The sequence below is a fragment of the Eulemur rufifrons genome, chromosome 10 (assembly GCF_041146395.1).
Source record: "Eulemur rufifrons isolate Redbay chromosome 10, OSU_ERuf_1, whole genome shotgun sequence".
NCBI classification, from domain to species: Eukaryota; Metazoa; Chordata; class Mammalia; order Primates; family Lemuridae; genus Eulemur; species Eulemur rufifrons.
In genome coordinates, this window is record NC_090992.1 from 4,882,923 (window position 1) to 4,899,906 (window position 16,984).

The following is a 16,984-nucleotide window of genomic DNA, read 5'->3' on the forward strand; positions in this document are numbered from 1 at the left end:
TGGAAGTCATTGTGGAGCACACTGGATTTCTTTCCTCTGTTTTTCTAATTTTATTTGAGTCAAGCAAATACTTGAATTAGCTCAAACTCCCCGAGCACATAAGAACTAATCCCAGAAGAGGGGTGGCCAGAAACTGTGCAGGCGGGGAAGGAACGGGGGCCTCCTGCACAGATGTCCGAGAGCCCAGGGAGCAGGTCATGACTTCTGGCACCAAGTGGCGACCAGCGGGCAAAGAGCCTGCAGAGCCGGGAGAAGGTGCCACTCACCTGCTCTGCATCTCCTGGAGGGAAGCTCGGCGATCTGGTCCCACCGGTCCTCCTCGAAATCGTAGCACTCCACGCTGCGGATGGCCTTGGGCGCCTGGCCACCAACCACAATCATGACCTCCAGAAAGACAAGCGGACATCAGCTGGGTCTCCCCGACATCTGGACGAATGAGCGACCGATCCCTAGTCCTTCCACGCGCTTATCGCCCAGGGTACGCGGGTGATCTGAGACGCCGGTTTACAGAGCTCCATACACGGAGATGTTGCTCCTAATCCCCAGCGGGCACGAGTAGTCAAGAAAAGTCTAACAAGCACCTTCCCACAGAAACACAAGCACAAGGTCTGTTTCCCAAATGCCCCACTCGGGGCTCTGTTGTCGGCAGGTGAAGCGGCTCGGGGCATCGTCCGCAAGCTCAGTGCCCTTAGGATTGGCAGTGGTGGCAGGTCGTGGGGGCTAAATGTTCTATCAAAACAAACTTGAATATATTTGGGGAAAGAGTACAGAATTTGGATGCATTTTTAAGATAAAGTTACTCAAAAAATATTTCTAAATGCCTAGACAGCAGGGGGCACTTATTTGCTGCAGTATAGAAAAAATTGTAAAACACTGTTTTGTGGTAGTTACCACAAAACTTATTAAAACGATAATGTTCTGGAAGACAGCGCTAACGGTACTATTTCCACAAGTAACGCAGTAGCTGCCACCACTGGGCACCGTGTGCGGTACGCTGTCATTCACTTGTCACCACACAACTGTGAGGCGGATGCCATCATCCGCACTGACAAAGAAAGTGAAGCTCAGATAACCTACGCAAATGGCCAAGGTCACACAGCTTACAGAGACTGAAACCGCGTCCCGCTGGCGCAGCTGAGGCCAGCCCCAGCCCTCTCCTGCTCTAGAGACACGGTCCCAAACACAGCTCACCGCATCCGTGATCGTCAAAACACAGGTCTCTTTTCATTAGTGGGTCACGCAGTCAACTTAATGGGGTGTGACCAACAAACTTTAAGTAGAAAAGCACAACAATTGTCATATAAAAGGTGTCATTTCATGAAATTTTTGTTTTGGTTATATACACTTGTATGTGTCTTCTCGATAGCAATTTAAATGTATTTTTTTACTTCAGGGCATGGCCAAAGGAAAAAAAAAAACGAAAGGCACCGCTCTGGCTAGATGGATAGAATTGCAGTGCTTAACTGTGGTATCCCTGTTGCTGTGACTTTTGTCGTATGTTATTCATAAATAAAAATCATTATTAACAAAGTTACCTGTAGTTTACATATTTTAATAAACTCGCACAAATTCCCAGCTGCCCCGCAACAACATCGCTCTCGCTCAGTGGCACCGTGTGCTTTCCCGAGCGGAGAGGCAGGGGTGGAAGGTCAAGGCCAGCCAAGGTGAGTCGCAGGATCTGATCATTGCCTGCAGCGTCTTATCTGCCCGGTGGCTCTCAGACTGCAGTGTGCATCCAGAGCCACCCGGAGCACGAATCCTGGGCCCTGGACTCAGAGGTTCTGATTCAGTGGGTCTGGAGTGGGGCCAAGATTTGCCTTTCTAGCAAGTTCCCCGGTGATGCCACGGCTGCTGTTCTAGGAGTCATACTTTGAGAACCACTTTTTTAACCCACAGCCTGCAGGGCTTTCCCGAGGATATGACAGTAACAATTTTTGCCATTCTGAATGATCACGGTGCTTTTTGCTTCCCCACAAGGTATCTTTGGGGAGAGAGTGATCATCAGAGTCCGAGTGAGTTCGCAGGAGCACCTCCCTCAAGCGACATCATCCACCATTCGAGAGGCAAAGCCAACGAAAACCATTGCTCAAGATCAATAATTTATGCCCAAGTTCCAGGTTCTCACTCACTCAGCTGCCCACCTGGGTGGTCACTGGTCATCAGAAGTTGCCCACAGACATCTGTGACCAAATATGTGTGACCAAGTTTCAACAATTCAGAAATCGATTCTGACTGCTAAAGCACCCCAAAAAACCCAGGACACACAGTCCAGGCTGGAGCTGCTGCTGCTTCTGGAAATAAACACTCGATATTTGACCTCCCTGCACGCTTCAGCTCAGGGGGTCCACTGCGCTGTGTCAAGACCAGCCTTTTTCAGGGAAGAGCCGAGTCCTGCGTTGCTTCCCGTCTGTGAGTCTCTGCTCAGACAGGCACCCATGAGCAGTTCCAGGGAGCTCATGACCACAGCCCCTTGGCAAACTCCAGACAACGTCCAAACTTACTCCTCCAGGGCAGAATGACTCACCCTGTGTTTATAAACATACCGAGAATGGGCATTGTCCTTCTAGTTTCGAGTTGGTAAGGCTAAACTGAAGGCAAAATACTGCAAGGATTGTCTTTGAAATGTGATTCCTGGAGCTAAGTGAGAGTAGAACCAGTTTTCAGTTTTCCTTCTGCAATGACTTCAGGCATTCCACACCCTCACACGTGCTGTTCCCTCACTTTAAACACTCGTCCCCCTCTCTGATCCTTCTGCTTTAACACCTGCTTATCTTTCAGGTCTCAGTTTACCTGTCACTTCCTCCATACGGTCTTCTCTGACCTCCAAATCAGATTTACACGTCCCTCCTCTGAGACCTCACCTGCCCTGTGTGTTCTGCAGTGTGCTGTGACCATCGAGTGACCAGGCTCTCGCCCTCCTAGTGAGCCCTGCCAGAGCAGAAAATTTATCTGCCTCAGTCACCAAGACAACTGTAGGTACTCATGTCATGGCCAGGTAAAATCGAGGGCTCAAATATCTATTTGGAGTAAAGAATAAATGAATAAACAACCCAAGTGCCCATCAATTCATGAGTGGATTAATAAAATGTGGTATATGTATACACCATGGAGTTCTACTCAGCCACAAAAATCAATGGTGATCTAGCACCTCCTGTATTATCCTGGACAGAGCTAGAGCCCATTCTGCTAAGTGAAGTATCACAAGAATGGAAAAACAAGCACCACATGTACTCACCATCAAATTGGTATTAACTGATCAACACTTATGTGCACACTTAGTAGTGGCATTCATCAGGTGTCGGGCAGATGGCGGGGGGCGGGGAGGAGGGGATGGATATATTCACGCCTAATGGGTATGATGCGCACCGTCTGGGGGACGGACATGCTTGAAGCTCTGACTCAGGTGGGGCAAATGCAATATATGGAAAATAAACATTTGTACCCCCATAATATGCTGAAATGTAAAAAAAATGGAAAAACAAACAAAAAAACCGAATAGCGCATACAACAAGTTAAAAGAAAAAAGATACACAATTAAATGAAAAAAATACAAAATTGGGATATCGCTTTCTTTGGTTAAGATGTGTTGGATTACAATTCTGGGGACACTGAGGAAAACAAAATAAAAAGGGAAAGCAAGAGCTTTCTCTCTTTTGACTCAACCATCAGAAGAAATTTTCCTTGTTCTTTGCATAAGCTATCAGGTTTCTTCTGTAAATTAAAAAAAGGTAAAACTTTCAGGAAACCTCACCATGCCCCAGAAACTGTCTCCCACCAGGGATGGAGAGGTTACATTTATACTGGAGAAAATCTACCACTCATCTGAGAATTTTCATAGTAACACAGAAACAATATAATAGAAATATAAAAAATTTTTATGTTAACATAAAACCCAAGTAGAAAGACAAAAATACAAGACAAAGTTTCCAAAATAAACTTGCCTTTGAGCTCATAAAACCACTGGTGAGAGACAACTTTTAACACTCAAAACCTGTACACCTATCTGAGAAGAAGAATGATGAGGCTTTGTGGGGTAGGACCATCATTCTGGAGGCAGCTCAAGGCAGCAGGGAGAACAGGTGTATATTCTGCTTCTCACATAAGCATACAAAGTCCATGTTTTTGTTTTATTCTTAGTTTACACATAATAATCAAACATACTTAGGGGGTACAAAGTGATGTTTTGATACATATATATATTATGCAATATTCAAACCAGGGTCACCAGCATACACCTCACTGCAAACATTTGTCATTTCTTTGGGGTGAGAACATTTAAAATCGTCTCTTCTAGCTATTTTGAAATATACATCATTGTTAACTATATTCACTATGGTGCTAGACAACACCAGAACTTATTTCTCCCGTCTAAGTGTAACACAGTACCCCATTGACCAACTTCTCCCCATACCCCTGCCTTTGACAACCACTATTCTGCTCTCTACTTCTACGATACTGGATTTTTTTAGATTTCACATATGAGCGAGATCATGTGGTATCTGTCCTTCTGTGCCTGGCATATTTCACTTAACTTAATGTCCTTCAGGTTCATCCTTGTCCCAAATGATAGGATTTCACTCTTGTTTATGGCTGAATAGTACTCCTTTGTGTACTGATGCATTTTTTTAACCCATTCATCCACTGATGGACACTTAAGTTAATTCCATATCTTGGATGTTGTGAAGAGTGTTGCAATAAACATGGGAGTACAGTTATCTGTTTGACAAACTGATTTCATTTCCTTTGGATATATGCCCAGTAGTGGAATTGCTGAGTGACATGGTAGTTTTCTTTTTAATTTTTCCTGGATACATACAACCAACCAAGATTGAACCATGAAGAAACCGAAAACCTGAACAGCCCAATAATGAGTAATGATATTGAATCAGTAATAAAAAGTCTCCGATCAAAGAAAAGCCCAGGACCTGATGCCTTAGCACTGCCGAATTCTACCAGACATTGAAAGAAGAACTAATACCAACTCTTCTCAAACTATTCCAAAATACTGAAGGGGAGAGAATCCTTCCGAAGTCATTCTTAGAGGCCAGCATTATCCTGATACCAAAACTAGACAAGCACACAACAATAACAAAAAACAAAACAAACAAACAAAAAACTACAGGCCAATATCCCTGGTGAACACAGATGATCCTCAACAAAATATTAGCAAATCCAATGCAACACCACATTAAAAAGATCATTCACCATGATTAAGTGGGATTCATTCCAGAGATGCAAGGATGGTTCAACATATGCAAATCAATAAACGTGATATATCACATTACCATAATCAGGGACAAAACCACATGATCATTTCAATAGATGCAGAAAAAGCATGTGATAAAATTCAACATCCTTCATGATAAAAATTCTCAACAAATTAGGTAAAGAAGAAATGTACTTCAACATAACAAAGGCCAAATATGGAAAATAGCTAACATCATATTGAACAGGGAAAAGCTGAAAGTTTTTCCTCTATGATCTGGAACAAGGATGCCAACTTTTACCACTTCTATGCAACATGGTACTGGGAGTCCTAGCTAGAGAAATCAGACAAGAGAAAGAAATAAAAGACATCCAAATTGGAAAAGACGAAATCAGATTGTCCCTGTTTGCAGACAATGTGATCTTATATATTATTAATTTTAAAAAGACTCTACTAAAAAAAACTATCAGAATGAATAAAGTCAGTAAAGTTACAGGATACAAAGATCAACATATAAAAATCAGTGATATTTTTATATGCTAATAGCAAACTATCTAAAAAAGACATCAAGAAAAAATCCCATTTACAATAGCTATAAAAATATAAAATACCTAGGAATGAATTTCACCAAGGAGGTAAAAGATCTCTACAATGAAAACTATAAAGCACTGACGAAAGAAATTGAAGAGGATATAAATAAATGGAAAAATAGCCCATGTTCATGGATTGAAAGAATATTGCCAAAATGTCCATACCACCTAAAGTGATCTATAGATTCAATATAATCTCTATCAAAATACCAATGACATTCTTCACAGAAATAGAAAAAATCCTAAAATTCATATGGAACCACAAAGGACCCCAAATAGCCAAAGCAATCTTATGCAAAAAGAACAGAGCTGGAGGCATCACACTACCAAATTTCAAAATATATCATAAAGAACCCAGAAATAAATCCACGCATTTACAGCCAACTGATTTTTGACAAAGGCACCAAAAACATGTTGGGGAAAGGACAGTTTCTTCAATAAATGGTGCTGAAAAAACTGGATATCCATATGCAGAAGAATAAAGCTGGATCCCATCTCCTACCATATACAAAAATTAACTCAAAATGGGTTAAAGTCTTAAATATGGAGGACCTGAGACTATGAAACTACTAAAAGAAAACATAGTGGAAATGCTTCACGACACTGTCTAGGCAAGCATTTTTTTGGATAAGATCTCAAAATCATAGGCAACAAAAGCAAAAATAGACAAAGCGGATTACATCAAATTAAAAAGCTTCTGCACAGCAAAGGAAACAATCAACAGAGTGAAGAAACAACCTACCTAATGGGAGAAAAATATATACAAACTAACCATCTGACAAGGGGTTAATATCCAGAACATATAAGGAACTCAACTCAATAACAGAAAAACAAATAATTTGATTTTAAAAGGGTCAAAAGACCTGAATAGACATTTCTCAAAAAAAAAAAACCAGACATGCAAATGACCAATATGTATATGAAAAAATGCTCAACATCACTAATCGTCAGGGAATGCAGATCAAAACAAAACCACAGTGAGCTATCACCTCACCCCAGTTAGAATGGCTATTATTAAAAAGACCAAAAAATAACAAATGCTTGCAAGGATGTGGAGAAAGAAGAACTCTTATATACTGCTGGTGGGAATGTAAATTAGTACAGCCAGGATGGTCAAAAGAAATCCAGTTTTTAGGGCAGGTCTTGCAAGAAGACAATACAAGAAGCACTATACCCACCATTGTATTGCTCATGCAGAATAAAAAGAATAAATTTCCTATCTTGAATACTAATGAATGGTTGTTTCCATAGATACTTGATCTTAGCAACCAATTAGGCAAATATGAGTATTTCCCAAGGTCTACATGTATTACATCTCTGAAATCACAACCTTCTAGCTACTTAAGAAGACCACAGGACATCAGAGCAGGAAGAGACTTGAACCATTCTCTCCTGCAGGTCCTCATTTTATACTCTAGAAACACTCGGGCCCAGTGAGTTCAACAGGCATATTTGTTTCTTTCCAACACTCCTAAACCCTAATTTACTAATGGTTTATGATGCCTTTAAAAGAAATTACTGAATCAAGTCAGCTTATTTAATGATCACTATTTTTAACATTCATCCTTCAAGGTAACCCTGGTAAAAAACTATCAGTCATGTAGGAATCACAATAAACTAAAGAACTGGTTCTAGGCTAACAATCATGCTAGATTGAAGATAATTTAATCACTCTCATGAACTGCGATGTGCTTAGGAGTTTTGTAGGGTACCTCAGGGTTCAGATCCCAAGTCTCAGTTGTCACAGTGGTGTTGAAGGTTGCAGAAGTTCTGGGGATGGGTAGTTCTCATTGACAGAACACAGGCGAGCTGAACTCCACTGTGGCAGGGGCGGTTATTGGATACCTTCCAAGGAAAATACTGGCATTTCGGAAAGTCAAATGGCCATTTACTTTAGGGAGATTAGTGAGACCATGGAAAGACTACCTGATTCCTTAGGAAGGAAATATCACCCTTACCATAACAAATTTTTAAATAAATATATAATGCTCTCCCTCTGACGTAGATTATTCTAATTCTCCCAGTGTGACTGTGGAATTGAAGGCAGGCTGGTCCCTCCTCAATGAAATGACAACCACTCTGCGTCTGAGAACCATTAGGTGCCAGGGAATAGCCAGGGAAAGAGACAGTGGGCGAACAGTGCAGAGATTTCTGGCCCATGTGTAGATGGAGACCCTGACCCTGGCCTCAGGATCACACAGGTCACTATAATTTCTACTCAGGTGAGAGGAACAACCTGGGCTCTGCACACTTTTCTCATGGGGCAAGAGTAGAGTATGTGTCCAAACTCTCTTCCATGACCGGTGAGCTGGGCAGAAGGCAGGCCCAGCCAGTCGGTCCCTCGGGCCAGGGCAGGAAGCGAGAGTCTCTCTTACCCTGGTGCGTGGGGCCGCAGGGCTAACACCAAAAATTCATCCGTAGGAGCATGTCGAGGTCGAGCCAGAAGACGTGTCCAAGCAGGTTCCTGAGCAACAGGTGCTCTAGGCAAGTGTTAACAGCCAAGGTGCAGAGACAATGGGAGTCTGAGAACCAGGTGACGTGAAGGCGAGGCCCCGAGGGAGAGAGGAGGAGTGGGAAAAAATGGGCTTTGGAATCAAACACATCTTGGCCCAAATATCAGCAGTTAGTCAATAGCTGTATGACCATGAGCCTTCACCTTGCTCAGCCTCATTTTCATCACTTGTAATATCAGGATAATAGGATGTTTCTCGTATGGGTGTCAGGAGATTAAAATGATATAAAGCACTTAGCACAGTGCTTGATAAATAGCAAACACTAAATGTTAGATTAACATCAGTGTCGTTATTATCGTTTAAAGCAATTGCTAATAACCTGACTCCTGAAAAAAAGGTAGAAAAGGATACTTACACACCTGTGAATGGCAGGGTGAGTACCACTAACTCCAGGGGTGATAATGGGTTTTTTTCAGGACCCCAGGGTGTTTGCCAGGATGGGGACCAAGACGGAAGAAGGGTAGTGCCCACTCAGCCAATAGCTTCTACTTCCGCCACCATCTTCTGAAAGCAGGACAGCCCGATTCAGGAGCAAGCCACCCACTTCCAGCCCAAAAGGCTTTTCAGTGTCATTTTTAAAGAGCTGAATAGAGATGCCAACTGAATTAGAATGGTAGTGAAAAGTGCCAGGTTCAGTACATTTCCAAAGGGTTCATTTGCATCTTTCTGGAACCTCATTTCTCTGCTGCCATCTGTGGAACAGGGTAACGTAGGAGGGTTCTGAGTGGCTCCGAGACAGCCTCGGGTTGTCCATGGCAACCCAGCCTCAGGGAAAGTGCTGGGCGGTGAATGTGTGGGAGCCAAGATGATGCTATTAGCTGTTCCGGCTTGAATGTGTCAGCAAGATCTGTGCATATACGGCTCAGGAAAAAACACCCCTATTAGCCTCCGCAGCTATCTCAAGGCAGAGTTATATTCCTTTCAGGGAAGGGACTTGGCTGGCAAACAGATTTACCACTGATAATGGCTGAGAATCGTGCAAATCTCTCCACCATGTTATTTCTCAAAGTTTGCTCCGTCAGAAAGCCTCTCTGGACTGAATTCATGAAAGCCCAAACAGCCTGCCCTTGGAATGCCTGTGGCTGGTCTTCCAACTAGTCCAATTCTCTCCTAACTTCTTCTCTTGCTCGACTTATTTGGTTATTGATATATTTTTATCTTACTTTCTCAGAGAGCCATCTTAAAATTAAAAGTCTTCAAAGGGTAGGAATCAGGTTTCTTTCCATACAGCACCCAGCTACTATGCTTTTTGTGGTGTTTGGAGGCAATATCATAAAATAGTTCAGAGCACAGGGCCTGGGGCCAGACTTCCTGGGCTTAAATCTCAGCCACTTACTAGCTGTGCTTTAAAGATAGGTCACACATTCTTTGATACTCCTACTCTCTGACATGAAACTTAATTCCCCTAGACTTAGTGACTTGTATCTAGCAAAGAAAATACAGCTGAAGTGATGAGACATGGCTTTTGACATCAGGTTATAAAAAGACTACAGCTTTTGTCTTAGAAAATGTGCTCTCATTTTCTTGCTCTAGAATCACTCACTCTGGAGGGAAGCCAGCTACCAAGTCATGAGGACACTCAAGCAGCTTTTGAAGAGGCCCACGTGGCAAGAAACAGGTCTGCCATCAACCATGGAAGCGAGCTTAGAATCACATCTCCCCAACAAGCCTTGAAATGACCGCAGCCTCCCCTAACAGCCTGACTTAATGAGAGACCCTGAGCCAGAAGGACCAAGCTAAGCCATTCCAGGATTCCTGCTCTCAGAAACCATGAGATAATAAACGTTTGTTGTGTTAAGCCACCAAAGTTAGGGTAATCTGTAATGCAGAAATAGACGACTAATACATAATGAGTAGGTGACATAACCCAAGATCCAAGTTCTTCATCTGCAAAATGGGCATTATTACAGTTGTGAAAATCCTCTGGGCAAATGGGAATCACTAGCCCAGTGCTCGGCACAGGACGAGTGCTCAGTAACCGGGATCTGCTGTTACCGTCACTGTGGGGACTGGCACTGCGGAGTGACCGAAAGCCTGGGCTCTGAGTCTGCCAGACCTGGACTCAAGTCCTCATGCTACCACTTAAGAGCTTAAAACCCTGATTAAGTCATTGAATCTCACTGAAATGAATCTCGGTTTTCTCCAACATTACAGCTTCCAGAGTCATTATGAAGATGAAATAAGACAATGTACATTAAGTACTTAGCCTAAAACATAAAGAAGCTGCCCAGTAATTGGTATTTCTTGTATCATCATCAATGTCTTTGGTGGTAAGAATGACAATGACCTAGAAGATGCAAAGTACAAATTACTCTAAGTGGTCACCAGAGGGTGTGAGCCAGTTCTCTCCTGCAGTCCTCTGAACCAGTTTCTGGATGTTCACTCTCACAATTTGCATTTGACCTTGGTCTTGGTCTTGGCTCCTACAGAAAGCTTTCCCTGAATGCTCACCATCCTCTGTGCACCTAGAGTGTCTTGCCCATACACCCATCGTGGTGCTCCATTGTCATTGTCCTTTTATGTCTATCTCCTCTTTCCCTGGTCTGGGAGTCCCTCAGGGAAGGAACTGGCTCATGTGAGCCTCTGTGACTCCAGTATCTACTCCATGGCTGGCAATTAGTGACTTCTCTATGGCAGTATGTTGGATGAGTGAATTAACAAATTAATGAATTAATGCATACATGATAGTTTATAGTTTGTTACTGGGTTTTTGTTTTGTTGCTGTTTTTTTTTTTTTAATCTAAGTGCCTCACAACACTTTTAACACCCCAGAGATGACAACTGGATTCATTCAATATTGGACATGTGAGCTTAATAAAACGTTCTAGGGTCAATCTCCATTAGTAATCAAAGTAGGATATAAATCCTCATCACATACATGCAAAAACACATGCACGAATGCTGACAAGCACTGGGAAAAAATGAGCTGTAATATAAATGGTCAGTACTAAATCTCCATGAGGCTTCTTCTTTAAAAATATATTTCTTTCATATAGGCTATGTGCCAAGGACACAGATGAGTGATGCCTGCTGTCATGGAAACTACAGTTTAGTAGAGGAGCTAACACTCTAGAAGAGAACTCTAAGTACCTGTCTGAAGTGTCAACCGGGGGTACTTAGCAATCTCCTGAAACTATTGTTCCTGTTTTTCAGGAAGCAATGAAGCCATCACCAACCTGACCTCTTCTTCTCCTTTAAATAACATTTCCCATCAATCATATTTCTATATATCAGCAATAAACTAATTTAAAAAGAAAATACTTACAATAGCATCAAGAACTATGAAATACCCAGCAATCAAAGCAACATGGCATTGGTGTAAAGATAGACAAACAGGGCTGGGTGCAGTGGCTCACACCTGTAATCCTAGCACTTTGGGAGGCCAAGGCAGAAGGATTGCTTGAGACCAGTAGTTGGAAACCAGCCTGAACAAGAATGGGACCCCATCTCTACAAAAAATAGAAACATTAGCCAGACATGATGGCGCACGTCTATAGTCCCAGCTATTTGGGTGGCTGAGACAGTAGGATCACTCAAGCCCAGGAGTTTGAGGCTGCAGTGAGCTATGATCATGCCACTGGACTCTAGCCTGGGTGACAAAGCAAGGCCCTGTTTCAAAATTAAACAGACAAAAAAAGGTAGACAAATGGAACAGAATAGAGTCCAAAAATAGATCAACACATATAGAGTCAACTACTTACAACAAAAGTTACAAGGCAATTCAATGACGAAAAGAGAATCTCTTCAATAAATGGTGTGGAACAACTGGACATTCATCTGCAAAATAAATGAACCTTAGACCCTTACCTCATATACCATATTTGAAAAATCTCAAAATAGATCCCAGACCTAAATATAAAGCCTAAAACTTTAAAACTTCTAGAAGAAAGTATAGGAGAAAATCTTTGTGACCTTAGATTAAACAAAGACTTTTTAGATAGAACACAAAAAATAAACCACAATAGAAAAAAAAGTGAAAAATTAAAAACTGCTCTTCCGAGTACAGCCATTATGGAAAACAGTATGGAACTTCCTCAAAAAATTAAAAACAGAATCACCCTACGATCCAGCAATCCCACTGTTGGGTATGTATCTAAAGGAAAGGAAATCCGTACGTTGAGGAGATATCTGCACTCACGTGTTCACTGTGGCACTGTTCATCACAGCTCAGATACGGAATTAACCTAAGTGTCCACTGACAGATGAATGCGTAAAGATAATGTGCTATATATGCATAAGGGAATGCTATTCAGCTCTAAAAAAAGAAGGAAACCCTGTCATCTGTGACAACACAGATGAACCTGGAGGACATTATGCTAAGTGAAATAAGCCAGGCACCGAAGGATAAATACCACATGATCTCACCTATATGCAGAATCTAAAAAAGATTCACATAGAAGCAGAGACTAGAATGGTGATTATCAGGAGATACGGGAAAGGGGAAATGTTGATCAAAGGATACAAAATTTTAGTTAAATGGGAGGAATAAGTTGAAGAGATCTATTGTACAAAACAGTGATATAGTTAATAACAATGTTTCATATTCTTCAAAATTGCTCAGAGACTAGATTTTGTGTTCTCATCACAAAAAAAATAAGTATGTGTGGTAATACGTATGTTAATTAGCTCAATTTAGCCATTGCACAATGTATACATATTTCAAACATCACGTTGTACATGATAAAAATATACAACTCTTACTTGTCAATTGAAAAACTAAAAAAAAAAACCCTTCCACTCTTCCAAAGATAGTCCTAAGAAAATGAAAAGACAGGCACAGGTTGGGAGAAAATATCATATATATATATATATATATATATGTATATTTAAAATTAAAGACTTGTATCCAGAATATATAAAGAACTCCTACAATTCAATAAGAAAACAACCCAATTTTTCAAATGGGTTAAATAGACCCATTTGAATAGATACTTCACCAAAGAAATATGGGTAGCAAATAAGCACATGAAAAAATGCTCAATAATGAGATTAGTTGTTAGAGAAATGCATATTAAAACCACAGTGAGATACTACCACACACCTAATAGAACAGCTAAAACGTTAAATAGATAATATCAAGGAGTGGTAAGACTGCGGAGTAACTGGAACTCCCATACATTGCTGGGAGGAATGCATAATAATACAGCCATTTTGAAAAACAGTTAGCAATGTCTTAACAAGTTAAATTGCATACTTACCATACTACCCAGCAATCCTACTCCTAGGTATTTACCCAAGAGAAATTAAAACGTATGTCCACATAAAGATCTGCAAGTGAAATCGTAGCAGCTGTATTTGTAATAGCCAAAAACTGGACACCCAAACATCCACCAACTGGTGAATGGATAAACAAAGTATGGTGCATCCACACAACGGTGTATTACTCAGCATTAAAAAGGAACAACACGGATGAATCTCAAATGCATTATGGTAAGAAAAAGAAGCCAAGCTCAAAAGGCTGCATACAGCATGAGTCCACTCATATGACAGTCTAGAAAAGGCAAAACGACAGGGACAGAAATCAGATCGGCAGCTGTCATGAGCTAGGGGTAGAAGAGGCGGACTGACTACAAAGCAGCACATGGGAACTTTTCATACTGATTAAAATATTCCATATTTTGATTGAGATAGTTGTTACATGACTTCATGCATTTATAAATTTTCACCAAACTGTATCCCTAAAAAGTGTGAATTTTACAGTGCATAAATTATTATACCTTAATTAATCCAAATTTAAAAGAAAATAATCCTTTAAATCTGCTACCAAAACCTGAAAGCTGTTTCTTGGGAGGCAGTTTGGTATGAAAGAAAAAGCACCGACTTGGGAGGGGACGGACCGACCTCCAGGTCTGTCCTCATCAGCCAGCACCTAAGTGGGCAAGTCACTGAACCTCCCAGAGGGATCGTAGCAAAGCAGGATACAAGTAGTCCTGACCTGTGAACATGAGGACTTGGTGAGATTGCACACAATCTGATCATCCCCAAAGTGACAGTTCCCTCAGCATACCCCTTAATCTCAAGCCCACAGTGGGGGTCTCCTCCTTAACTTAGTGCTCAAACAATGGTGACAAAAGTATAGTTTAAGGAGAAGGCTGGACAATATAACCCCAATGAGGCAAAGACCAGCAATGCCCTTTTTTTTTCTTCCTTCAACAGATTCAAAGACAGTCATGGTTCCCATTGCCCGCAGAAGGCCAGGTGCCCAGGAATCTAAATATTTTCATTCCAAAAATAAATGGTTCCCAAGAAATACAGGGGACAGGCTGATTTTGGCCTCCTGAAACAGGGGGTGAATTCCTTCTCAGCTACACACTCAGTACCTGGGATAGGGTATTGGGTCCCTACTTTGCTAAGATTACTCTGAGAGGTTAAATAACTTGCCCGGTTAAGCCCGGCTGATGAGTACAGAGCTGGAGTTTCGAGTATCCCACTCCCAAGTCTGTGCTTTTTCTTTTATACCAAACTGACCTATTAATGTGATGACTTAATGAGATTATATACAATCTGATAATCCTCAAAGTGATAGTTTGGTATGGGGGGTGGGGGAGGGGCTCCCCGCATGCTTAGTCCAGGTCCAAAGTGGGCTTTGATTTCTCAAACTGTCTTTTTGTTGGTACATGTGGTACGAGCTGGATGCAGAGTCCAGAGGAGAGATCCCTGGATATGGTCTCTACACAAAGAATCTGGGCTAGCTCTGAACATGTACTGAGCTCCAGAATATACTCCTCGGGCAAAGATGTCACTAACCTGATACCATTGAGGATGAAAACTATGGTTTCCAAAGAGAAAAGTCACCAAGACTGCAAGACCAGCCAAAATAAAGGAAAATAAAAAGGATCCTGCACATAAAAAAGCAGAGTGCACCTCAGAATCAACATTCTCAAGACACAAAGCTTGTCGGAGCATAATAAGGGTGGTGCTCACATCAGTAGGGAGAGAGGGAAATTAACCAGTAAAACGACTTTGGGACAACTGGCTCATCCCTGGCAATACAAACAAAGCCAAATCCCTACCCTCACTCCTTATAGCAAAATAAATTCTAATTCATCAAAGATTCAAATGTAAAACAGAAATTTAAAAAGTACTCGAGGAAAACATATGGGCATTTTTAAAACTAATCTCAAGAGTAAAGAAAACAGTTCTAAACATGACACAAAACCCAAGCTATAAAGCAAAAGGTAGACCAATTTGACTACTTGAAAATTGTTTTTGGAGATTAAAAAATTATCATAAACAAGTTAAGAGCCAAACTGCAAACTAAGGAAAAAAAAATATTTGCAATACATACATACAAAGCCCTAACCTCTTTCATGTATAAAGGGCCCTTAAAAACTGTTAATAAAAAATGTACAATTCAAAAGAAAAATGGGCGAAGGACAGGAACAGAGAATTCCCCAAAAAGTAAATATGAATGCCAATAAGCATATGAAACCAAGATTAATCTCACTCATGATTAAAGAAATGCAAACTAAAAAAGGATGCTATGTTTTAAAGAATATTTGACAATAGAAATGTTTATAATACAAAAGAATGAAAATTACTTCAAATCCCATCAGTAGGGGACTATTAAATACACAGTGGTATATAAATACAATTAAATACTATGTACGCATTACAATTTAAATGATTATGTCACCCATACAGATAACACTAAAATCACTCTGTAGCATATGGTCGAGTGGGGGGAAAATATTTCAATTTGTATGGCAAGATTCCATTTATGTAAATGTGTACATTTTTATCTATTTGTGCCTAAGTGCACAGAAATATGTTTGCAAGAAAATTTACCAAAATGGTAGCAGTGAGTGACCCTGGGAGAAATTTCAGGTGACTTTTACTTTATTTCAAAATTGCAGTATTCTTTTACTGATGTACAACAAACAAATATTCCTATAATTAAAGAAAGCTAGGTTATTTTCATTTTGAAAAATATGAAGACATTTCAACGTAATATTTCAGCAAAACAAAAGGCATCAGCATGCGGTGAGGCAAATGTCCAGCCAGACCAAGGCCCTGCCTGCGGCTGCACCTGCTGAACAACACTGGGCAACGTGAGGCAGGCAGGTCAGAATGCGCCCTCAGGTTTACAAAGGTGAAGCCAGGTGCAGGATGATATGGGTTCAGGGAACAGGTTTGGGGGGGGCGGGTGAGAAAGACTCAACTCAAATGCCAGTTCTACCACATTAGCTGGGTTGACCTCAGCAAGTCACTTAACTTTTCTGACCCTCAGTTTCCTCCTTTGTAGAACTGGGATAATAACTACTCTACCTTATGGCGTTGCTGAGAAGATTAAATAAGATATGCATGTGATACCCTCAGCTCAGTGCCTGGCACCTAATAAGCACCCAATAAAGGTCAGCTGCTTGCACTGTTATCTAGGACACTGGAGACATTTGTTCACATTGCAACCACTATCTTCTCCATGACCCAGGGTCACGGAACACAGTGGAAAGAAGGAACCGCAAACCTCGGAGAACCTCAACATCTGCTCTTGAACAATATCATGCTTCTCTACCCCTGGTGAAACCTTCCTGGAAGCAGCAGGCAAGGAGGGTGGCAGCCAGCTGGAAAGAGGAGGAGGAGGGCAAAGCAAGGGCTAAATAACTTCCTGGTGCTGCCTACGTGGTTGTCAATGAGCCAACACTCCTCACTCCTCTCCTCCCACCTTTCCTCCT

At 41.3% G+C, this 16,984-nt stretch overlaps 1 protein-coding gene across 1 annotated transcript in view; it reads right to left on the reverse strand.

Annotated features, from left to right (window-relative positions):
* Positions 1 to 16,984, reverse strand: part of KLHL3 (kelch like family member 3) — an 82,247-nt gene that overhangs the window by 14,897 nt on the left and 50,366 nt on the right. The window contains exon 7 of the mRNA XM_069484076.1: positions 267 to 384. Coding sequence (XP_069340177.1) covers positions 267 to 384 — 118 coding nt within the window. The remainder of the gene's footprint in view (positions 1 to 266; positions 385 to 16,984) is intronic.